The sequence below is a fragment of the Alligator sinensis genome, unplaced genomic scaffold (genome assembly GCF_000455745.1).
Source record: "Alligator sinensis unplaced genomic scaffold, ASM45574v1 scaffold517_1, whole genome shotgun sequence".
In the NCBI taxonomy this organism is placed as follows: domain Eukaryota; kingdom Metazoa; phylum Chordata; order Crocodylia; family Alligatoridae; genus Alligator; species Alligator sinensis.
The window spans coordinates 220,223-243,859 of NW_005842236.1; the positions used below are offsets into that span (position 1 = coordinate 220,223).

At 44.1% G+C, this 23,637-nt stretch overlaps 2 protein-coding genes across 7 annotated transcripts in view; one reads left to right on the top strand and one right to left on the bottom strand.

Moving 5' to 3' along the window:
- CASC1 (cancer susceptibility 1) overlaps window positions 1-3,303 on the top strand; it is a 55,295-nt gene extending 51,992 nt beyond the window's left edge. For both annotated transcript variants that reach the window (XM_025208541.1, XM_006027338.3), the window contains one exon: window positions 2,992-3,303. In XM_025208541.1, coding sequence (XP_025064326.1) covers window positions 2,992-3,267 — 276 coding nt within the window. In that variant the 3' untranslated portion in view covers window positions 3,268-3,303. The remainder of the gene's footprint in view (window positions 1-2,991) is intronic.
- Window positions 3,304-3,698: 395 nt separating this feature from the next.
- The window catches only part of LOC102374321 (lymphoid-restricted membrane protein-like), a 64,663-nt gene continuing 44,724 nt past the window's right edge, over window positions 3,699-23,637 (bottom strand). For all 5 annotated transcript variants that reach the window (XM_006027342.2, XM_006027343.2, XM_006027339.2 and 2 more), the window contains 16 exons: window positions 18,913-18,959; window positions 18,760-18,827; window positions 18,528-18,644; window positions 15,501-15,580; window positions 15,102-15,171; window positions 13,801-13,855; window positions 13,687-13,714; window positions 12,592-12,732; window positions 11,726-11,860; window positions 8,378-8,525; window positions 7,913-7,956; window positions 7,247-7,321; window positions 7,096-7,160; window positions 4,979-5,080; window positions 4,699-4,806; window positions 3,699-3,957 (listed from right to left, as the gene is read on the bottom strand). In XM_006027342.2, the coding sequence (XP_006027404.1) occupies window positions 3,714-3,957; window positions 4,699-4,806; window positions 4,979-5,080; window positions 7,096-7,160; window positions 7,247-7,321; window positions 7,913-7,956; window positions 8,378-8,525; window positions 11,726-11,860; window positions 12,592-12,732; window positions 13,687-13,714; window positions 13,801-13,855; window positions 15,102-15,171; window positions 15,501-15,580; window positions 18,528-18,644; window positions 18,760-18,827; window positions 18,913-18,959 (1,527 nt within the window). In that variant the 3' untranslated portion in view covers window positions 3,699-3,713. The remainder of the gene's footprint in view (window positions 3,958-4,698; window positions 4,807-4,978; window positions 5,081-7,095; window positions 7,161-7,246; window positions 7,322-7,912; window positions 7,957-8,377; window positions 8,526-11,725; window positions 11,861-12,591; window positions 12,733-13,686; window positions 13,715-13,800; window positions 13,856-15,101; window positions 15,172-15,500; window positions 15,581-18,527; window positions 18,645-18,759; window positions 18,828-18,912; window positions 18,960-23,637) is intronic.

Below are 23,637 nucleotides of genomic sequence, written 5' to 3' on the forward strand. Positions count from 1 at the left end.
AGAGCTGCAAGCCCCCCCATCCCAAACACAGACACATTCTATTCCCAAGCAGCCATGACATCAGTGCTGCCAGTAGAAGCCAGGCAGTGGGAGCAGTGTCTGCACCTGATGTCCCTGCACCTGCACCACCTCCACTCAGTCCAGAAGTGGGCACTAGCAGTGGGATCACTGCCTCCTCCACCCCAAGTTCATCTCTCAGCGTGAGCCTCCCGCTGCCAGAGGTGGAGCTGGAGCTGGAACCAGGGATGCTGAGTGCGCTGGCTCAAGCACTTCTGGGGCCTGAGGGGGAATCAGAGTTTGTGCTCCACGCCCCCCAAGTTTTCCCTAGACCCAGGTCTCCTCCAGAAAGCAGCATCTCAGAGGAGGCTGAGGTCGAGGAAGCAAGTGGCTCAGCTGAGGCAGCTCCTCCTGCTGTTCAGCCTCAGCTTGCTGAGAAGGGGGAAAAGGCAGGATCCTCACCCTCAACCCAGAAGTGGGGGAGTAGTGTAGTGTGGGATCATTTTGAGGTGGCAGATGATCCCAGGTTTGCCATCTGCTAGCACTGCCAAAGGCACATGAGCTGTGACAAGGACATGAGACACTTCTCCACCACAGCTATGCTGCTGCATCTGAGGAGGCACCACCCCTTACCCTTCTTCCAGCTGCTCAGCCTGGCACCAGTACAAGTGTGCTAAAAGGGAAGTCCCCGACTCACTCCAAAGCCTCCTTACCCCTAAAGTAGAGGCAGGCCACCCTGGACCAGTGGGGGAGAGGTGGACAGAAAAGGGGGGCGCATTCCCAAGGCACACAACATCACCCAGAGCATTGGGGAGATGCTTGTTCTGGGTAGCCAGCCCTTCTCCCTAGTTGAGTGGCCAGGGTTCAGGCATTTTGTAGCACTTCTGGTCCCATTTTACAAAGTGCCCACATGCACCACTTTTAGCAGGACAGTGGTGCCCTCCTTGTATCAGGAATGCAGGGAGTACTTGAGGGAGGACCTGCACAAGGCAGGGCCACAAGTAGCCTTGCACTTCACTTCCAACATCTGGAACAGTCGGGGTGACGATCACGCCTACCTCCCTCACAGGGAACTGTGATCAGTCAGGCCATCAGTGGGCCCTACTGCAAGCCGAGGTGCTGGATGAGTCTCCCATGGCAAGGAAGATCATGGGGGCCATGAACTGCATGGTGCAGGGGTGGTTTATTGGGCAGGTCGAGCTCACCCACGAGTTCACGGTCACTGGGTATTGGGCATGAGGCTGTAGGGGAGGAGGAGGAAGCCTTAGTGGGGCACACTGCCATGATGTGCAGAGGCCCCAGTACCAGGAAGGGAGCACCTTAACACACACACAATGTCACCCACCCACATGATGAATTTTGCTTCTTAGCAGCTTGGGGTGCAGGGCCCCAGATGACAGACTCCCCCAGCAAGATGCACACAGCTGGCAGGCTTCGTGGCCTCAGCAGGGGCCAGCACCCCTGCAGTTTTCAGCCCGCTGCATCTTAACACACACACAGGGTCATGTGTGTCATGAGTTTTGCCTGTCACCAGCTTGTGGTGCAGTTCCCCCCAAACCCCTGTACCAATCTTCTTGAAATGTGGTGGTAAAAGCTACCACTCCTGCAGTTTTGACCCTCCCCCCACCCCTGGTGTTGTAACACATAGATGTGACAGGAGTTTTGCTTTCAAGAATTTGGGGTACAGTTCCCCCCAAACCCACGCACTGATCTTCTTGAAACTTGGCAGGCTTCATGCCCTCAGCAGAGGCTACTATCCCTGCAGATTTCATCCAAATCATACAAAAAACAAAGTTATAGATCTTTCATCGATTCCCCATTATACCCTGTGGCCAGATCTTCAATGTGGCTCCCAAGCTTTGGAGCTGCTTCAGCCGGCTTAAGGCAGAAACCCAAAGGAGCTCCAGATCAGATCGCTGACATCCGAAGCGGCTGGATCAAATCACTGCTGACTCACACAGGCCTACTAGACAGCTACATAGTCAATAGTGAAAGCACTCCTTCCCCCTCACTCTAATTTGTTTCCCTGCTTGTAAGCCCAGCTTGAGCTTCAAAACTTGAAATGTTTAGACAATTTTGAAACATTTTGACTTGTCTTATTTCATTTCAAGGCCACGTCCAAGCTCTCCATTTAGTTTAGATTTGGCTGTTTTGCACTCGAAACGAGTCAAAACAGCGCTGAAACAAAGACTGCTGGTGAAATTTCACACAGCCTTAATACTTATGTGCTACAATACCTGGGGGTGTGTCCAGGTGCAATGTGCTGTGACTGCTGCTTGACCCAAGGAAACACTTGTGAAAATGTGCTCTAATGCTTGACATGGTGTCCTGGGTCAGGTAGGGGAGGCTGGGGCCAGCCCTTGGGCTGGCCCCTGCAGGCTTACCTAGGGTGCCAAGGGGCTCCAGGAGCTGCAGTCACAGAAACCTGACAGCACAGAACCTAGCCAGCAGCCAGAGCCTGGCTCCAGCCAGCCAGGCCCCAGTTTCTGGAGGCATACCCTACCACCCCATGCACCACCCAGTGTGAAAAAACCCACCATGTGCTGCAAATTAGCAGTGCAGAGAATGCCTGCATGTGTAGTGTGTGGCACCACAGACCGCATGTCTGTGCTCCTCTGGACAGTCTTGCTGCTTTGTGAAATATTTAGCCCCAAGTAAGATGCTGTATACAGTCCATGGAAGTTAGGCCCCCAAGTAAAGGGTCTGCAAAAGATAGAGTTCCCTGTGCAGCTGTCTGTTATGGTGAGCCTGCAGCTTCTAAACTTGGGAAAGATTTCCCATTAAGGCAATATGGTGCTTACACTTAAGTGTCAGAATGATCAAGTCTTATAGGCAGTGTCCAGTGGAGCAGGGAATGAAGTGTAGGTATCAGAATTCAAGGCTAGAAACATACTGGTCTAGGTGCTATGTTGTCTATGTATTGAAAACCAGGGGACTTCTAGTTAGTATTCTCAATTGTAGAACTGGTGTTTCAACACTTTATTTCTGTTCTAGGTTAGTGAACATCTTAACCCAGATCCTATAAAAGATGAGGATTGGTCCCTTTATATGTTCAACGGTCAACGAGCACAAAGACTCAAGATCAGTGAAACTAGTGAAGCCTTCTCAGAGGAGCTGGCAGAAGAAACTGAATTTCATTCCACACTCTATCACATGATTAAAGATTTTGCCAGTGAACCAGCAATTGAGAGAGTAAAAAAAGCAAGCTGCCTATTTACTGATGCTGTATACCAGCTACTCCTTGGAACTAGAGTTTTAACATACTCTTAAAACCAAAATTTAAAAAAAAAGATTTATTGAACATTAAAAAAAAAAAAAAAAAAGGTCAATAAAGTCAAATTTGAAATCCATCATTTCACATTCAGATAGTCTGAACAGCCTTAAAATGACTGAAAGTAGCTTTCTGCATTTAAAGACTATCATTTTCCTTCCTCTCTAGCAGTTGGAGAATTTAATCCTGTTTATTGTTTCAAATAACATTCTAAAAGCTGAATGAAATATGGAAGGTGAAAGTCTATTTCTGATAGTTTAAGTTGTGCTTTTCTGGTGAAAATTACTTCAAAAGAAGTCTAAAATAATCAAACTAGCTTTAAATATACCTCTCGGCTCCTCACATCTATAGATTTACTCAACTAAAATATAGTTATTATGTTAGTTCACAACAAAATGCCACACAGAAAGGTTACTATACAAGCCAAAAAGGTTCTAATCCAGTGTTATGTAGGTGGTGGTCCATTGTGTCGAAGTCCAGTATATGGCCACAACAGCTTTTGTAGTGAAGTCCAGGAATTCCCAGTTCCCACAGGAGCCGCATCTGCTGGTCTTTGAAGAGACAGGCCAGTGAGAAAACTTGTGAACGCAGCAAGTAGGACCAGAATGGTAACCGAAATCCATAAAGTCTTGTTAGCATCACAAAAGGAAGTCTTGAGATGAGAAACCCATGAAGACATCATGTTGCAGCTATAGAGAAGCACAGGTTTTTTACTTAAGCTATCATTTTACAATCTGAAACCTAAAGACAAGGCTGTTAGCTTTCTGTCAAGTCAGGCTTCTTGGCCAGTGCCAAGGTCAGGTTCCAAAAAAATAAAGCGATTAAGATTCTGATCACCATATCAGAATCTGTACCCTTCCTTAAAAGCAAGCACCTTCATTCCCTGGTCAACAAATTGAGCTGGTAGGGGCTCAAATGGAATTAACAAAAAGCACACTGAGCAGGAAGTCACCTAAAACCAGCAGTTAGGAATGCTAAAGATACCCATGTTCAAATATTACTCCTCTCTGGGATTTAAATGTCTATTAGCCTTGAGTAAAAGCTGGTATATTCTAGTGTATTCTCCAGCTGGGGTAGTCAGTCCCTCTGCCTGAAGCTCTTGCACAGTATAGTGAAAATGACCAAGTGCGAGTGCTTGTATGCAACCAAGTCTGCCAACTAGTGCTTAGAGCCCTCAGCAGGGAAGAGCAAATACTGAATTTCTAGTCCTGCTCTACTGCATACTTGAACTATGTTAGATCAATAATTGAACCAAATCTTGTCTGAAGCCACATAGGGATTTTCACCAGATGTATTAATTCAGCCTTGTTTAAAAAGCTAGCACCAACAATTAGGTCAAGAATATGCTTCTACTTCCTCCTAACCTCACCTGAACACTTCCCCTTACATGGATTACTGGTTATAAGTGGGGAATGCAAATGCATACTCACGCCGAGTTTAGAATCCATTTTGATGGACTTTTCCCCTTTTCAGCAACACTCATCTTCCTCTGTTGGTCTTCTCTTGTTTCTTCAACTGGTGGTTCCAACTTTGTGTTTCTGTCGATAAGCATTAAAAGTTAAGCTTCTCCTATAAGTACTCATGAGCACACCAAATATTTTTTTTGGTTTATAGCACCAAATAGTCTTGCCATAAAATGTGTACATCAAGGACAATGAATACTCAAAAGAAATGTGTAAAAGCCTTGGAAATTAAATGGTCTAAACCTACTTTGTTTCGGAGTGTTCTTCCTCATACTCTGTCCAGGAATATGTGCTAATGAATCGTTGCAGTGAAGGACGCTTCTCATTTTGCTTTGCTCCTAATCTTCCCCTGTCAAATGAGACAATGTATTCTTTACTGTTATTATGTAAAAGGATTTAGCCAAATCTTAGTGGCAAACTAGAATTTGAACAGCTTCAGCTAAAGTGTGTGCGCTCATTTGGACTAAGTTGTATAACTTTAGTCCACAAATTTTTGCAGCCTAAAGTCTAAATACCTAGTTTCATTAAGCATAGTAACCCAAATCACCCAATTTCACAGCTCTCAGGCCCTTACAAGCTGAAGTCACCCAGAACCATGAAGGATCTTTGCGCTACAAATTTAAGTACAGACAGAAGAGTCAGGCATTATTTAGGCACAGTCTTACAACCACTTTGACTGCAAGCATCAAAATTTGCAAAACCAAGATTTAAAAAAAAAAATCTACTCTGGGAATAAGCAGCTAGGTCTGTGGGCCAGACCTAACCTGCAAAGCCCTTTAGCTATATTTGATCTGCCCTTCATCTGTATTTGGCAGCAGTTGCTCTCCATGGGGAGAAGTTGCAGCTGTAGTAGCTGGCCTCTATCACCCACCTCTGACCTGGGCCGTGTCATTCCAGCCCACAACCTGATACGGTTGCCGACTGCTGATCCACTCTACGCAAGTATAATAGGTCTTTCATACGATGCTTTGTGAACTACTTTGGAACCATTTAATCACAGCTATTGATCAAGCTGAAAACTAGTATTGTGCAAGGCTTCAGACAGAGCTTCAGATCCGGAGAAGCTTCGGCGTCAGAAGCAGCATGTCCAAGTCAAAGCGCTGGCCTCATTAGGCTTCCTGAAGCGATTCAGAGTTTCTGAAGCACCTTGGAGATCCAGCCATAGGGTATAATGGGGAAACTATGAAGTATCTATAACTTCGTTGTTTTTTGTCCGATTTGGATGGAATGTTCAGGGGTGGTAGACTATGCAGAGAGTATGAATCCTGCCAAGTTTCAAGAAGATCAGTGCAGGGGTTTGGGGGGGGGGAACTGGACCCCAAGTTCTTGAAAGCGAAACTCCTATCACGTCTATGTGTTACAACACAGGGGGGTCAAAACTGCAGGGCTGGTAGCTCTTGCTGAGGCCACAAAGCCTGCCAAGTTTCAAGATGGGTGCAGGGGTTTGGGGGGGAACTGCCCCCCCAACCTGCAGACAAGCAAAACTCATGCCATGGGTGACACTGCGCGTGTTAAAGGTGCAGCAGGGTGACAGCTGCAGGGATGGTGGCCCCTGCTGAGGCCACAAAGCCTGCCAAGTTTCAAGATGGGTGCAGGGGTTTGGGGGGGAACTGCCCCCCCAACCTGCAGACAAGCAAAACTCATGCCATGGATGCTTGTGGGACTGACTGTCTTGGTGTGGGAGACACTACTGCAGGCCTGGCTGCTAAACTACTGTGTTACCAGTTACCAAATCAATCATGATTCACTCAGGGACCAGCTCAATACACAGGACTTAGCTAATGTAACCAGTTAATTGCCATGCCTACAAAACCAGGTTAAGGAGAGGAAATAATTAACACAGACAATCAACTGCCCCAAGAGCTAGGGGTGCAGGGCCCAGGACCCCCCTGCACCTATCTCCTCGACAGCTGGCAGGCTTCATGGCCTCAGCAGGGGCCACCAACCCTGCAGCGCCTTCACACACACACACACACGGTCACCCATGTCACAAGTTTTGCCTGTCAGCAGCTTGAGTTGCAGTTCCCCCCCAAACTCCTGCACCAATCTTCTTGAAACTTGGCAGGTTTCATGCTCTCAGCAGCGGCTACTATCCCTGAAAGTTCCATCGAAATCAGACAAAAACAACAAAGTTATAGGCATCTCATTGATCCCCATTATACCCTATGGCTGGATCTCCGAGGCGGCTCCGAAGCTTTGGAGCCACTTCGGCCGAATCGAGGCAGAAACCTGGTCTGGAGCTCCGGATTGGATCCCTGGCATCCGAAGCGGCCAGATCTGAAGCCGGATCAGATCACTGCCAACTCGCACACGCCTACTGAGAACCTCAGCTTCCGTTTAAGAACAAGACCCAAGTAGCCTCACCAACTGCTTGATCTCCTGTTGAATTTGTCACTCTTTTCTGCTCCACCAGTTTCATTTAGTTGAGTCTGTAGGGGAAGTTAGAAATGTTGCCGTTGCTTTTGAAATATTAAAAACCCAAGTAGACACCATTATAATGAGAAACTTTACTCACCAGTGACAGACCAATGCCAGCATTTCCAGTACTCTTGGGCAATGTCGCAATGCTAACTCTTCGTAGTGATGAGGGCTACATAAATAAAGCGGTAATACTAACTTATGCACTGGCTAGGCTGTACAAAAACGCAGAAGATTGGCAAGTAAAAAAGGATTGTGTTAATATTAAACTTTAACACAAATAAAGGACAACCTATGCCAACTGGAACAGATGTAATGTGCCCTAACAAGGAATCTTTGCACATTAACGTGTTAATTTTCTACTTTAACAGACTGATGCTCAAAATAATGCTATTGTCCCTTTCCTGAACTGATTCCATTTTTCCCCCCCCTGACTGTGCTAAACACTTTGTTCTCAAGGTCCTTAAAAAGGGAATCCCTGTAAGCGATAGTACTTGAACACAAGAGAGAGAGCACAAGGGTTTAGACCTCAACAAATCAATTTGCTACTGTAAATGCAACGATATAGTCTTTTTTTTTTTTTCTTTCATTGAAAGAGTGAAATGTTAGCATGACCAAGATAGATAGATTACTTTTCAGGGTTTGAAGAATTTAGAGTTCAGTGGAAAGTTACTACCATACCAGTAAAATACGTATATAAAGCAGACAAAGAACATACAGAGCATGCATCATTTGCCCTTAATACCTAGTGTTATATCATTACCTTGTAATTGAGAGAACTTGGAAGACTTTTATTTGCAGATTCATCTGTGAAGAGGAACAGATATTATAAGTAGGTTCATAAAAAAAGTTGCCATTACAGCATAAAACCTGGCTAACTACAGTTTCCACTAAAGTTAACTGCATCTCAGTACCTCATAAAAAAATTAATTAAATTAAAAAAAAATCATCCTGCAGAACATCAATACAGAGACAGTTCCATCTCTCTTGATAAGATAACCTACCACCTATGACAATTGTGACTTGGTCTTATTGACCTACAGGTCTAGGATCTCCTCTCCTTTCAACAAGTTAAGTCTCTGTATAAAACATTCCTGTAGCCAAAAGGAAGAAATAAGACATTGACATAAGCTTCTGCAAGGATGTCCATGATGCGACTGTCAGGATAGGGTTTTGTTTTTCTTTTTTTAAGATAGACAAATGTGCTCTTGATTCTCAACAGGATTACCTCCATCTCCAAGAGAGCTAAATGATCTTTCATTTTGAAGTAGAACTTGTTTCAGCTCCTCAAGTTCTGCATGTTCTTTGGTATACATGCGTTTCAAATTTTCCACGTGTTGAATCATTACTTCTACTGCTTTACTGACACGGTTCTCCTAGCAAACACAATATAACACCGTATAAATGCAAATACAAATATGATGGAAGAGCCATTAGCTCAGACACCGAGTTGTTACAAATCCAAGCAAATCACTCCAATATTAGCCTTCCTAGCTACGTGCACATTTTCCTTCTCTTGCACATCTTGGTAACCACAAGATCTTTCTTTGGCTTTGATAATGTAGTCTTGTTACACCAGAGGCAGATAAAAATATGGCCCGTGGGCTGCATCCAGCCCACCAAGTGATTTCATCCAACCCATGGATGGGTGGCCACCAATTAATTATATCCAGCCCTGCCCTTGGCTGCCCCTGCTGCACTCCACATGGGGCTGAGCCCTGCCCACTGCTGCTGAGCAAGTGCACTGCACACTCATCCTCATGTGAGAGCGAGCCCCAGCCAAGCATATAGCTTCCAAGCAGGGCTGCTGCCACTGCCACCCAGGAAACTGCTCAGCTACCCCAGCCTCCAGCAGCTCCTCCTCATGTCCCTACTGCAGCATTCCAGACAAGTAGGGAAGAGGCAGCAGGCAGAGGGAAGTAGCAGCTGGGTGGGAGTGTAGAGCTTAGTTCGTGGACCCCATGCCCAGCATGGTGGCAGGGACACGGAGCATGGGTCACCCCAGTTCCATTGCACAGGGCTTCCCTTGGCTCCTGTGCAGGTCCCAGGACTTGTGCACCACCAAAAAGAAGCCCTGTGTGATGGAGCTGGCATCCTTCCCCACTCTCTCTCATGTCATGTGCAGCTGCTGGGACTTCAGAAGTGGAGCGTAGTGGAGCTCCACGTGAAGCCAGGGCAGTTCTGCTCCTCCTCTCCGGCAGAGTCCGGGGAAATGCATGTGGTGACAGGAAGCAGGGCCAGGCCACCAGCTCCATCATGTAGGGCTCTCCCATGCAGTGTGGTGTTCTGGCCAAGTCCTGGGAGCTACATCCAAGATGCAGGGAGCCCTGTGCCTTGCTGCCATGTGCAGCTCCCAGAAGTGGCTGGAGCTGTGTGCTGCCAGGGGGCTTTACCTGCACAGGCCATGAGCACCCTGAGATACTGTGCGCCATAGGGGGAAAGAAGAAGAGGTGAGAGCATGTGGGCTCCCACATGCATAACCCACCATACCCACACATCCTCCCCAACAAACCCCACAACCACACTGCCCCAAAACTACATACCCCTACCCCCAAACACCCTCTCCCACAAACCCCACACCCTGTGAACTTGTCACACATTCTCGCCCCACAACCACCCTGCCCCCAACATACTATATAGAAGAGTAAGGCTTTATTTTGAGCTATTATGTTATCACCTCTATACACATTACACAAATGCATGTATACAGGGACAAAAATATTATTTTAAATAAAATTAAGATACGTTCTAATCAATGTTTGATTTTTACTGGGTGATTATTTTATTCTAGTTCCAAAGTGACATACTCCCCTTCCAAAAGGGGAACTTCCAGGGGCAAGGGGAGGGACTTCCAGTGGCAAGTCAGGGGTGGGCAAAAATGCAGCCTGCTAGACCATTCTATCCAGCCTGCAGGGCCCCTAAGAAAAAAAAAAAATTAGAAAATGAATATGTATTTATCTGTTCTTAGTTCCTGTCAAAGATGACAGGAGCCAGGCGAATCATCAGCAGGCTCCTGCAACAGCAGGGCCTGCCTGGCCCCACCCCTGCATCTGGAAGCCCCAGCAGGTGTTTCTGGCCTGGGACCATGTGGCTCCTCATGCCTGCACTGGCATGGGAAACTCAGGTGGGGGGAGGAAGAGGAAGAAGGGTAGGGAAGGACCATGGGCAGGGGTTGCTTCCCCCCACCCCATGCACTCAGCACCAGCTTGTAACCCGCCTCCGCTGCCAGCCTGGACCCATCAGGGCTGCACTGTGGTGGGAGCAGCTGCAGCTCCCCCGCTTGCCATCCTGGGCAGTGTTTGCTTCTGCTGGGCAGCAGAGAGGCAGCAGTGGAAGCTACACTGCAGCCTACCACAGTGCGAGCTCCAGGCAGGCAGCAGCAAACACTGCCCAACATGGCAAGCAGGGGGGCCGCAGCTGCTCCTGTCATGGTGCAGCCCAGATGGGCAGGCGCGGAGCCAGCACGGGGCCCGCCCAGGTTGGCAGCGGGAGTGGGTTACAAGCTGGTGCTGAGCACAGGGAGAAGCAGCCCCTCTCCTGCCCCAGCACCAGCTCATTCCCTGCCCTCCCCCTTACCCGAGTTTCCTGTGCCAGTGCAGCCGTGAGGAGCCACATGGTCCCAGGCCAGAAGCCTGGGGGGTGAGGCTGGGCAGGCCCTGCTGTTGTAGGAGTCCACTGGGGCTTCCCCTGGGTCCTACTGCCCTAGGGGCTCACTGGAGCTGGGCCAGCTCCCCCCTCTCCCTGCTGGTGCAGCCCAGCCCAGCTCCACAAACCCTTGCCAGCCTGTGCCCTGCTCTGGCCCTGCAACATTGGTCCCAAGACATTGGTCCCAAGATGGTAAGCAGAGGGCGGGGCACCCATCAAGGGGCCAGGCTACCCTTGTGACCCTTGACAGATCACCAAAAAAACAAAAACAAAAAAACCCCAATTCATTAAGCATCCCTCTAGCCAAAATAATTGTCCACCCCTGTACTACACCCATCTACTCAGAATGCCTTAGGTTTTCTTAAGGCCAGCCAGTCTTTGCATTCCTCCATTGGCTTTCCCCTTTCCTACCAGAAACGCTTGTATTCAGTTCTCCTGCATCCCATCCATCCATAGGTGGGCGATGGAGTTATTTAGCCAAGTACTTTTGTGCTTTCTCCTTTGTTCTTCCCCATGCTTAAGAAACTTCCCATAAATATCCACCAAGCCTACTTTATTCTTTTCAAGAGCCCTCAAATACTCCCCAATGCCTACAAAAACTAAAACAGGCCAGCTGGGGTACTGAGATTACACTGATCAGTAGTTTCACTGTCTCCTTGTAGGTTTTCCTCTCTTTTCCATCTGTTATGATGCTTTTTGAGGCAGGGATTGCATTTTTGTTCTCTGCTTGGGCAACATCCAATACAGCTATGCCCTGGCTCCTGACACTATTTTATTCATCATTTGTACTGCCATAGATCCATCCACAATGTTCTCTAAAAGTGTTATTGGCTGTTCAGATTAGAAAAGTAGTTACAAGCTAATCTCTTATATTAATTATAGGGTTTTACAAGAGTACTCCTCATAAAAAACAAGTAGTCAAGTTACTTACTTGATTGATGGCTCCCAACATTTCTGCTCTACTAGCAACCCTGGTCACATACTGACTAAGGCTCTGCAAACATTTCTCCAGTTTCTTAATGATCTCCTGAGCTTGATTATCTTCATCACACAAAGGTGCTAACAACTGAAGAGAAAAAGCAAATGAGCCAAGCACCAAATAAACAAAATGCTGGTCCTAAATTAGCTGCTCATGACAGGAAATGAACATACTTCCCTTAGATTCCATACAGATCAGAGTCTGCACTAGCACATATATTCACAGGATTAGTGCCCAACATGTTCAACTAGTGCAAAAGTTAGTGCCGTTCTATCAGCAGCGTGGAGTTTGGCCGATTTTCACCAAGTACAGATCTGTCCCTTGGACGTTTACCTTATGCTGTTGTCAATGTGAAACCATTCACTGAAACACATTAGCTTCCTTTTTAGCACGCAATGCATTCAATGGTGCAGAAGAACTTCAAATGCTAAATATCTCTAATGTTTAAGATAAACTACTTTATGGGTGCATCTACACGAGATGCTTCCAGCACACTAAATTCTACTGTGCATTAGTGCAGCAAGCAAAACCCATGCTAATATGCAGTAGATTTAATCTACTGTGTATTAAATGTCACCCCAAAAAAAAAAAAAAAAAGACCGTCTGCACTAATGCTCAGTAATGCTAATTACGGTGCATGTTGTACTCATCTATAGGTACCAAACATAACGTGCTTTAATTACAGCACATTAAAGAGCATGTAGATGCACACTATGTGATCAAAACCAAAATAAAATTCCTATTAAGAAAGCTGTACACCAAACATACATTGTCCAGCCATGTATCCCTTCCCCCTTCCAATCTTATCCACTTCTAACCTCTAGTAGTTTCAGTCCATTAGTGATCTCCTTTTTCAAATTTTCTTCAGCCAAGTCTCGAGACCTTTCTTCAAGTCGCACTCGCTTGTCCAAAGTAAACAGGTCACATTTAAAGCCCAAAGACAATCTGAGAAACTCTGCCTGTTTTTACAGAAGAGAGCTATCAGGACAGACCTAGCAACGCAAGTCCAATCACTATTAAGCAGTTACTCAAGATAGACCTCCTATCCCACCAACACTAGAGCCAGAGTCGTTGGAGATTGAGAAACAAAAGGTGGAACCAAATCAGTAGGTCTCAACTTCTACCCAAGGGGTTTTCCAAAAAAAAAAAAAAAGGATTTCCTGACTGCCAGTCTCAAGTGATAAGTAAGTTTGTAAACAGAGTAGGTCCTTCTCCAGCATAGGTCATTGTTGCCTTGTGCAACAGGACTAGACAGTTCAGCCTCAAACAAGTGGTACAACTGGTATACTCTGATGGCTTTGGATTTGAGAGACAAGGAGAGCTAGGTCCAACAGATCATTTTAAAAAGTTGATCATGGCTCTGCTCTGGCCCTACCTGCCCCATTCACAGATGCTGCTCCCCACTCACCTACCCACAGCCCTATCCCATGTGCCTGGCCAAGGGGGTTCTGGGCTGGTCTCCATGGAGAGACCACCCACCTGCTCTGTCCAGCACCCCTGGACTATGTAGGGAGTTTTGGTGAGCTCGTGGGCTGGGGGTAGGGTGGTGACCTGATCTACAACAGCTCACCAAAACTCCAGCCCAAATAAAGTTCCCCACACCTGATCTAGGGGATTTCATTTAATAGAATCATAGAAGTAGGGTCGGAAGGGACCTTGTAGATCTTCAAGTCTGACCCCCTTTGAACCTGGGTGCTAGACAAAGTAAACATTTATGTCATCCATGTTAAAGATGATGTGGGCACATTAGTTAAATTGAGAAAAAGTTAGAAAGTCAAGTTTTAAGCTGCTCCATATCTAATCAGTACTTATTTTTGTTCAGTAGACTGCAAAAAATTGTTTACCTGATCTTGACAGAGTAGACAGATTCCTACTCCCTGAAATATTTGAGGTACAAAAGGTCAAAAACTCACCTCCACCTCCTTTTCATTTGGAGAGCCACTGTAGGAGGAGAACACAACACCAACATAAGCAGAATGAAGTGTTAAATATATGCAGGCTGGAATCGGGCAAAAGGTGATACTTACTCATCGCTCAGATTGGTTTTAGCTCCTTTAATGCCAGCTGCCATGGGTGAATTCTCTGATTGAAAAGACATGGAAAACAGATCTCAATTGTCAGGTACAGAGCAACCTCTCCTCTCAAAAGTGTTAAGAGCCCCTAAATTGCAAGATGGCAAGTTCACCAAGACTTTGTTGAACCACTAACCTAGAAGTGGACTTGGGTGCATTAAGCCTAGGCTGAAGATCTGCAAAGCAGTTTGTTAATAATTTAACTGAGCTGACCATTGAAAGATCTCATTTGATAGCCATCAGCCCGAGCCAGAGCATGGATTAAGATCTGAACTAGAAGGAATTGATCTGGGGTTTCACATGGCATCCCAGATACACAGCTTCAAACTGTAGTGATAGAGTAACAAACACACCATGTAGAAGCTATGTTGAATTTACTATTTGCAATTCTCAGGGAGGATCAGCCAAAGACAAAAAGGCATGTGGTTACAATGAGAAAGAAAACTAGACATGCTCAATAAAGACTGTCATCCACCTTGCACATAGCTAAAAGCACCAAACCTTTGGTTAGGGCATCCTTTTAAGAGATCACAAGTTTTTTCATTAGCATTAAAAGGTCTCATCAAGTACAGCAATAGCCTGGCCCAATTTGAAAATCCCTAGGGATGTCTCTCCTCTCCTCAAAGGAAAAGGGATCTGGTTAAACTAATGCCTTTAGACTATGGATAAATGGGTCTTTGTAGGATGGGATACTGCTTCTTTTTGCCCTCACCATTTTGATTCTTAACATAAGAACATATATAACCCACCCACTTGGTCCTAAAGCCACAATACATAATGCAGCTTTGTTCATATAGTTTTGTTGTCTCATCTTATAAGTGATAGAATTGTAAGAAAATATAAAAAGCTGATGTCACCAACATCCTGTACACCCACACAGGAATATGCCCATCTCCATATCATTCATGGAGACTCTGACCCCTGGTTACAAAAGATCTGCTCCGTGGTTTATCAGCTCTCTACACCCTGTTGATAACTATAGATTTGTTACTTTCACTATAAGCAGTTAGGTCACATCCTTTTAGACTAGTAGAGTATTTTGCCACATTACACATACATTACATTTTTCCATCATGTAATTCAGCATTTCAATGATGTTCTGTGCCATTTCTATGCAATACTTTTGTTGTACAGAATACAGTGAGATCATAGATAGAGATATTTCAATATTCTAAGGTTTAAGACCATTGATTCAGGAAAGCTAGCTTGCATCCAGTTGAGTTGTGATATACAGATATCATATGAGGACAACTTACCTTTGATACTGGGAACTGCTATGGATGCTTGTCCACTTCCTTCTTTAAGAGCCTCCATTTCCTCACACACCTAAAGAAGTTTCAGGGCAATTATGCAAAGAAAACTAGAAAAGTAACAATGTAGCCGGGCACCTGGGGCAGCTGCCACAAGGCATCTTCCATTGCCATCTCACTGTGATTCCATAGCTGCAGTAGCTACCCTTTTTTTCCCCACCTCCCTGTTCCTCCCCTCAACTCAATACCTAAGGTGGCTGCCCTGGTTGTCCTGCCCTAGTTACTCCAGTGAAGCAAAATGCCACAAACAACTTAAAAGGGTCCAGACTTGTGTCAGGATTCCCTTCTTATGGCTTAAACCAACTGCAACATTATTAAGGACTTCAGCATTTTATGTGGTCTTACCACATTTAACTTTAAGGCATTTTCAGCTGTAGTTCTGTGATCTTCTGTGCTTGGGCAGAACTCCCTAGTCAGATCAGCACCTGAAGAGAAACATTTAAAAGGAAGTGAATGTAATCATCTCAAAAGCCTCTGAACTTTCTTTCACCATACAACTCATAGTAATTCCCAGAAGAGCACACAGAAGGAAAGAGGCCTTTCTAAGACGCACAACACTGTGGGAGTGTGGAGGAAGGGATGCTGTGATGCCATTTATCAAGCCAAAATATTACAATATGAAGCAATACCACTAAGAACAGAGCAGCTGCTACCAGTATGATGAGTTGCAATTGAAGTTTCCATATGCTCATAAATTTTCCAAAACATTTGCTTTTGGGCTAAAAAAGTTTCCATGTTTTGGATGTCTCAACCTTTTTTAAAAGTATAGAGAATGTTTAAAGTAGAAAGGGACTTGTTTAAGGAAAAAAAAAAAAGTCTCATCAGGGAGCAGCTAAAGAGGCTCTAATTGCAACTCTGTCCACCATCCACCCTAGCTTATATCAAGGTAAGCAGGACAGATACAGTTGCCATAAAGCTTAGAAATTCTGATTCTAGGCCACAGAGATGAATTCACTTTGCTTACATTTGAAAAAGATGAACAGGTTTTAAAAGCAGCATCTGAACTGGGCATGCCCAATTGGGCATGCCTTTCCTCTAGGTGCAGCAGCACCCACAGAGTGACCTGTGGTGTACCATACAAGGGCAGGCATTCAGCTGCAAGAACGCATAAGCAGCAAGGAGGTTACTGAACTTCAAGGGCTGGTAGTTGCAGATTTAGGGGGTAGCAAACTGCAGAGTTAATCAAGTCACATAGCTTTAGACTATGCAACATCTTTACTGCCAGGACCTACTGCCTCCTGTTGTAGGCTACAGGGAAGCTTCCAGTTTAAGTTATTAAAATCCCAGCTGCTTAAAACATTTTCTAAAAGTTGGCACAGTCCTGCTGCCATGAAACTGTTCTAAACTGTTCTTGCTCACTCCACAATTCACTTTAAACAAATAGAGCACGCTAACCTATATTAGGGCTACCAAAGGAAATAGGAGGAGATGACAAGAACTCAACGTTTAGAATTTCCCATCTTCAACCTTCATGTAGCATTGAAAACCAGTTTTCCTTCCACATCCATTTATTATGGGTATGCAAAATGGGGCATATTCAATTTGGATTCAGCCCAAAAATCAGGGACAGCAATTCGATTAGTTGATTTGGATCACTGTCCCCGATTTGACTCGGCTGAATCCGAATCTGAAGATTCGACGCCGATTCAGAGAATTGGTGGTTCAGCCATAGACACAGCTTTAAAATCTTTTTTCTACATACCTCAAGGTACCAGACATGACTCGAACGCTATGATGCTGGGGTGGATCGAATACCCCACAGGAGCACAGGCCCCCCCACCCCCTGCCACCCCACGTGCTGGGCGACGAACCTGGAAGCAGACCAGAAGCACACTCAGCAAATCAGCCTGGTGGGGAGGGGGCAGGTTGGTGCCCCCCAGACCTAGGAGGCACCAGTTGCTGAGCTGGGGGGCATGACGGGCCCCCCAGCATGCTCCCTGGTGGACCCAGAAGTGGACCAGAAATGCTTCTGGTCTGCTTTCAGGTCTGCTGTGGAGCCCCATGCACTCCTGTGGGATGCTCCATCCACCCCACTGCAGCATTCATGAGCTGCCTGATGCAATGTAGAAAAAAGATTTAAAGCTCTGTCTATATCCGAATCATCAAATCTTTCCCAATCCATTTGGAGGGTTCCAATTTGATTCAGAGATTAAAGGGTCTCCCGAATCAATATGGATTTGGAGATTCGGCCACCGAATTGGGCCAAATCTCTGCCGACATATCATCCCTACATATCCCACATGTCATTTTCCAAGAGCTGATGGATATTATGACACTTAAAAACAGATGTACCAAATCACCTCATGTCTCCATGTGCAGTACAAACATCTTAATATAAGAAAAGATTATGCATGTGGAAGATGCGGAAGAAACATAACAAGCTTTACACTTGCAAGATTCATGGCTGGACTGTTTTGTATGCTTGTTTCACTCCTTCCCCAGGGTACCCAGCTATTTTATGACAATAAGGTAGAACAATAACACAAATAAATTGAATCCGGGATCTAAACGTGCAGTCAGAATCCAGCCTAAAAGGAAAGTGATTATTGTTCAGAAAAGGTAAATAGACGATATGAACAACAGTTAGATAAAGCAAGTTATAAAATTAGTGTTTAAAGTACTTTAAAATGTTTCAGTATTTTGTGCAGTGTATCCTTTTCTGCCTTTTTTTTTTTTTTTTTTTTTTTTAGCAGTACCATATATTATGTACGGTTTTCTTAAATTTAGAATCTACTGGGAGTGCAAGGAGAAAAGGCATGTGCTTTAAGTGAAAGAAAGACCATGACAAGTAGGTATGAGACTAATATCAATAATCAAGAAAAAGAACTGTGATAGCCTTTTCATCCAGTCCAATTCATCTTAATGAGAACTGGTCTTTCTCCGTTGCTTTGAAAAGTTGGCCTTGGGGGAGAAGCATCCAATTTTTGAGCATTTCCACCTCTACGTACTTTGAGATTCTCATTTTCATTAAATTAAGTACATAGTACTGAACTTTGCAAACCAGTAAAGAGAGGATTTCCACTGTCCTTCCTCTCCCCCTCCACTCAGCGCCCCCCCCAAAAAATGCAAATCAGTACTACTTAAAAACAGCCCTGGCAAGAGAACCAGGACTTCCTGCAAATGAGGTATGCAGAATGAATTGGTAGTGGTTTCACCCTAATCCTGCAACTGCCTGTACTCAGGCAGTACCCCATCCCCATACACTGTTCCACTTAGTCTAGGAGAAGCTGCAAGCCAGAGTGGTTATTTCTGATCTAATGTAACTCAGAATTTCTGCAAAGCTGTTTTTCTTACTCAACTTCCTCACTTCAAACGATCTTTTGGAAGCCAGCTGTTTCCCCATCACACAAATGTTAAGAGCAGCTACAGTACCTGACAAATTAGCAGTCAGATCCTTATCTTTATTTTGCTTCATTGCCACAAAGGTTGGTACATCTTCCTCTTTTGCCTGTGCAAACTCAGAAGATTTTGTCTCCATAGTGAGCAATTCTATAATAGGAGACAACAGAAAATAAATCTATTATTGTTAGCAGCAACATATGCTCATGTATTTGCTCTTTAGGCAGGTATTAATTAGTTCTGTGCTTGTAGATTAAGAGTCTACCTGTTGATATTTTGGTACTCTCCAACGAGGATGCAGTAGCTTCTTTACGGGATGGTGTTGAATGCTCACTGCCACAAGAGAAGAACTTTAAAATATCCATGATCTGGTATTAAGATAACTTTAATTCCTGAACAAAATTAAATAAATTCTGACCTGGAAATTGCTGGATCAACTAGTGTTAATGGCCCTGTACTGCTCTCCTAAACAAAAAGGAGATTTCATGTTAAATATTTATGGTTTATGGATGAGTGATGGTCTAATAAAAAGAGCTAAAAGTAGGTCAAAAGGTTTAAGCAATCCCTTTAGATGTGCAAAAGCGTTTACTGAAATACTTCCAAAAAGGTAGCAGACACTAACTTTTGAATTCCATTATGTTGTAGGCCACTCTAGAGGTACAATACGTTTATAATACTATTACTACTACAGTGATTGGTTATAGTTTTGTAGAAGAATTTAAAAACATCCCCTCACCTTAAATGGTTGCCACTTTCAATCCTGTACATTTAGTTGCTGATATTTGAGGGAAAATAACTTTTCTTTTGAAACTATACACACCGTTTTCAAGCTGTCCCACATAAGATATTCCTTCTGTAGGACACGCACCAGCATGCACACTTCTACAAAGGAATGAGCGATGCTGCGACAAGACCATTTGGTTTTTCCTGAAAATTTGCTGTTCTATGGTTTTATGCCAAGGGATGAATATTTACCTTCTACTCAGCAACTGTAGCAATATTGCCATTTGCTATCGATATTCCAGTACTGTGCCACAGCCACAATGTAGTAGATGATGACAGTGAGAGGTTAACAGTAGAAATGAGGTGTAATAGTGTTCCTGTGCTTACTGGAGCACCCACTTCCAGGAGTGGAATTTACAAGCCCATGAAGTGGGAGAGTTGGAAATCACTACACCCAGCCTGCTGGCCATGGGGTTGGGGCTCATTCCTTGCCATGGATGGGGCTCAGGAGGCAGGTGGTATGAACTTAGTCTTAGGCAGCTGAAACTGTTTGTCAGGCTCCCTATGAATTCTTTCATAAGAGTGCAAATGAAGTTTGTTTTACTATTCATTGTTAAGAAAATTCCCTTCTCAATTCAATTTTGTTGCAGAAATCAGGCCCACAAAATCTTTTAGTACCATGCAGTTTGCATTTTGTTTATTTTCAGTACCTTGGACAATATAAAAAAAAAAAAAGCAAATACACCTACAGTTATTATGGTGCAACTATGTTCTAATGTTCCTAGTCAACAAGCAATGAAACCAAAGCTGTTGGAAGTAGCTACTTTTAATATGTTCACATGCCTTTGTTTCTCAAAGGTTTGCCTTCAGGAGGTTGTTTGCTTTGATGCATGAATGAATGAATGAACGAACTTGGATTAGTGATTTAGAAAGAAAAGTGCTTTTGCACTATCCTGTACACCAGATACATTTCTTAAAAGCACGTATGCTACAGACTGTCTTGTGCATACCAATTATAGGGATGAGCCGAGAGAAAGTGGGTCTTGGACAAATGTATATAGTAACAAATAAGCAGCTTTGATTGAGTCCATTTATCAGACAGCAGCAACAAATATTATTTGAATCTCCAGCATATGTGGAGGACTTAGAACAAGTCTCTGCCTCAGAAGAAGCCTAATTCCTATTAAAACAAATGCAAACTTAGCACACTTGGAAGAACAAAGTTACATCCTGCACAACATTAAAAAAAAAAAAAAAAAAAAAAGTTATAACATAGAAATCATCATGAACAAACTTCACCATCTTTTTAAACAGGATAATTCAGAGGACTAGATGAGCAAGAAATTTAAATCAGGTGTTTAAGAAAAACCCAGCTGAAGGGGAAGGGGGTGGGGGGAAGAAATAAAAAAGGAAAGGCAGAGGATGAGTTAAACACCTAATCCACTTTGGTTAGGACCTAAAGGGCTTTGTAAGGTTCCTATCAGTTTTACAACTATATCTGGTTTGGGACCAGTACAGAAAGAATGGTGAGAAGGGTGCTGATGAACAGACTTGATTTCATACAGAGAAGTTAGGAGTGATAAGAAAATTTGTATCACACACACAAACCACAAACGTATTACAGCACAAGCTTCCACCAAAGAAATATGCCATCTACATTGGCCAAGAGGATTTTTGAAGCAAGCAATGATTAGGAGTCTCTGCATTTGGGTATGCCAGTGATTGTCAATAATGGGGCTGCAAGATCCTTTTAAGGGTGTAGCGTCAATATTGCCAGAGTCAGACGTGCAAACACCTATCCAGGATTCCTAAAATAAACCCAGAGATTTCAAATAGGAATCCATAGCAGTAAAGGCATCTCTGACCTATTGAGGTCTTTGATTTCTTTTGCAACAGAATTCTCTATTATTTTTCTGTAGCAAAAAAGGAAGAGCTGACATTTTCCAAGGGGTTTCTCAAGTCTAATGGAAGAAGTTGAGAACCACTGAGGTATACAATCCAATGTCCTCAAAGGCCTGATTCACAAAGGATGGGCAGTTAGTTTGAGTAGTGAGGTTTTCTTCAGAAGTCAAGAATTAAGTAACCTAAAAAACTCAAAATCACCGGTTGCTTTTGATAACCTTGCATAATAGTAGCCCAGTTGTATTCAATCCTCCCTTCCCCCTACTAGGTTAAGGATCAGTGAATTGAGTTCAGCTCTGTCAGCTGGGTGTTTCCTCTCATGCAAACTTCTGCTATTTATACCCTTATTTGAATTCTCTCTCAAGCTTAAGGAAATACACAGTCTTAAATTATGGTTCCTAGGTACTGGTGAACTGAGAAGCACACTGGGTGTTAAAAACAAAAAATCTGAAGGCCTGTGATACAGGACTACCTCAAAATCCAGAGGGGGATAACCAAAGCACCCCCCATTCCCCACCCCCCAAAAACACACAAATAAGATCTACCTTAACAGCTTCAGTTTGTAATAGAGGAAAACCATGCATACCTTATCCTCAGCCATGGTTTTCCCTAGTGTCCAGTATTATTGAAGTTTCTGGTTTGCACAGATATAGGATTTGAATAAAGCAAATTACGTTTCTCCCCTACCCCCATCTTAGGTAAACATGTGCTTTGGAAAATGTATGAAAGGTGATAAAGCATGGTTGCAATCTTTTGATGCACTATATCAGGTAACAGCATACAGTAGAGACCAAGCCAATATCTTCCTTCTCTTTCCCCTCTATTCAAGAACACAGTTTCCATTTCATTGGTCTCCAGATACTGTAGCAATCCATGTTAGTCACCAGAATCATCTTCCATAACCCTAAATTAGATCCACATGCTTCCTTGCAAATGCTTTCAGGATGATGCTAGTTTTCAGTACTAAAGATCTGGAATGCAAACTTGTTTTTTAATCCAAGCACTATAAACACTTTATATTCTTATACAAAGAGCTCTAAGCAGTTCAGGCAGCCCCTAAACTCCTACTGTTGTGCTTTGAGAAATTCAGTAAAATACTTCATAACTTACAGTATGAGCTACTTACATTCTGAAGGGCTTGAGCTGCTGAAAATGTCTGCCAAGACTCAGCCTCATAACATACTAGGAAAGCTTTTCCTATTAAACAAGGACATTCAAATTTTACTCTGCGTCATATTTTTAAGCTGATCCTGGACACAGCCTATTTGCCTTCTCTTCAGTTCAGACTTTGAATATTTTGTAGAAGAGGGGAGGGAATTATGAATGCTATGCAAAGGGATTAAGAGAAATATCTAGGAACCCCAGCCAGGGCCTAGAAGAGAAAGGTTATTCTTGATATAACTGGAATTACAAACAAGAGAATTTTTATTTTATTTTATTTATTTTGCTTTAGAAACAAGTTACAAGCATATAAAAGGCTCGGCAAAACTTATGTTGGCAGTGTTGCAAAATAAATCCTTCAAGAGAAACAGGTCATTGGATCTACAAGAAAGGTTTCCTCATCTAGCCCCATCCCCAAATCAGGAACATGCCTCTATTCTTCTCACTATCACTTCTTACTCCAGCAATACTCCTTACTCTTGCTTTTCCAGCCAAGGACTACTGGTTAGCCAGGCTCCTCTGCAGTATTTCAAGATCCAAGGCCGCTCCATTTGTAACCCAGGAACACCCAAGGGTGTGCCCATCCTCAATTGGAAGGGATAGATGAGGCAGGCAACAGTACTGTGAGAGGGACACCTATGATTTGAACTCAGGTCCCTCTTTCCTCTATTGAATAGACTCCACACCAATGCTCTTAACTAATTACAGTTTATTACATTATAATATACATACTATTCTTATCCTCTATATATCACCCAACAAGTAGAGAAAAACTTCTGGTAAGTAGTCCCAATGATATAAATTCAACAACACTAAGGGTATACAGATAAATATTTATAACATGGTAAGCCAGGAACCACCTCCTGGGACCGCTTGTCCCAATGGGAAACCCACCTCAGGGATGGCCTTCTCAACCCTGCACCCTACAGAGGCCTGGCACAACTAGCGAGTCCTCAGGAGGCCTGTGCGAGGGAGGGGCGGATACCCAGATGGGTGAACCAGGCAAGTTAGGGTCAACAGGTAGTTTACAGGGAACCCAGAGGAACTAGTGGCAGAGTACAACCGGGTAGAAAAAGAAGCAGGGGGACAGGGGAAGAGGTGCAAGCAGGCAGCACACCAATGAGGAACCAATTGTACAATATGTGATGGGATTGGTTTAGTTTTGTATAACATATCCATAATTATGATAACAGTCTTACAAAATATAAAGGTGCAGCTTTGCACAATAAGGTGCATCTAACCCTGGATTCCAGTGCGCAAGGGGTACCTTCCTTCCTATGGGTCTAGCTGGGAGGGAGCCTTTCACCAGGGGCTTCCTTCTGGCAGGTGGAGGGGGGGTGGGGGTGTGGAGCAGGCT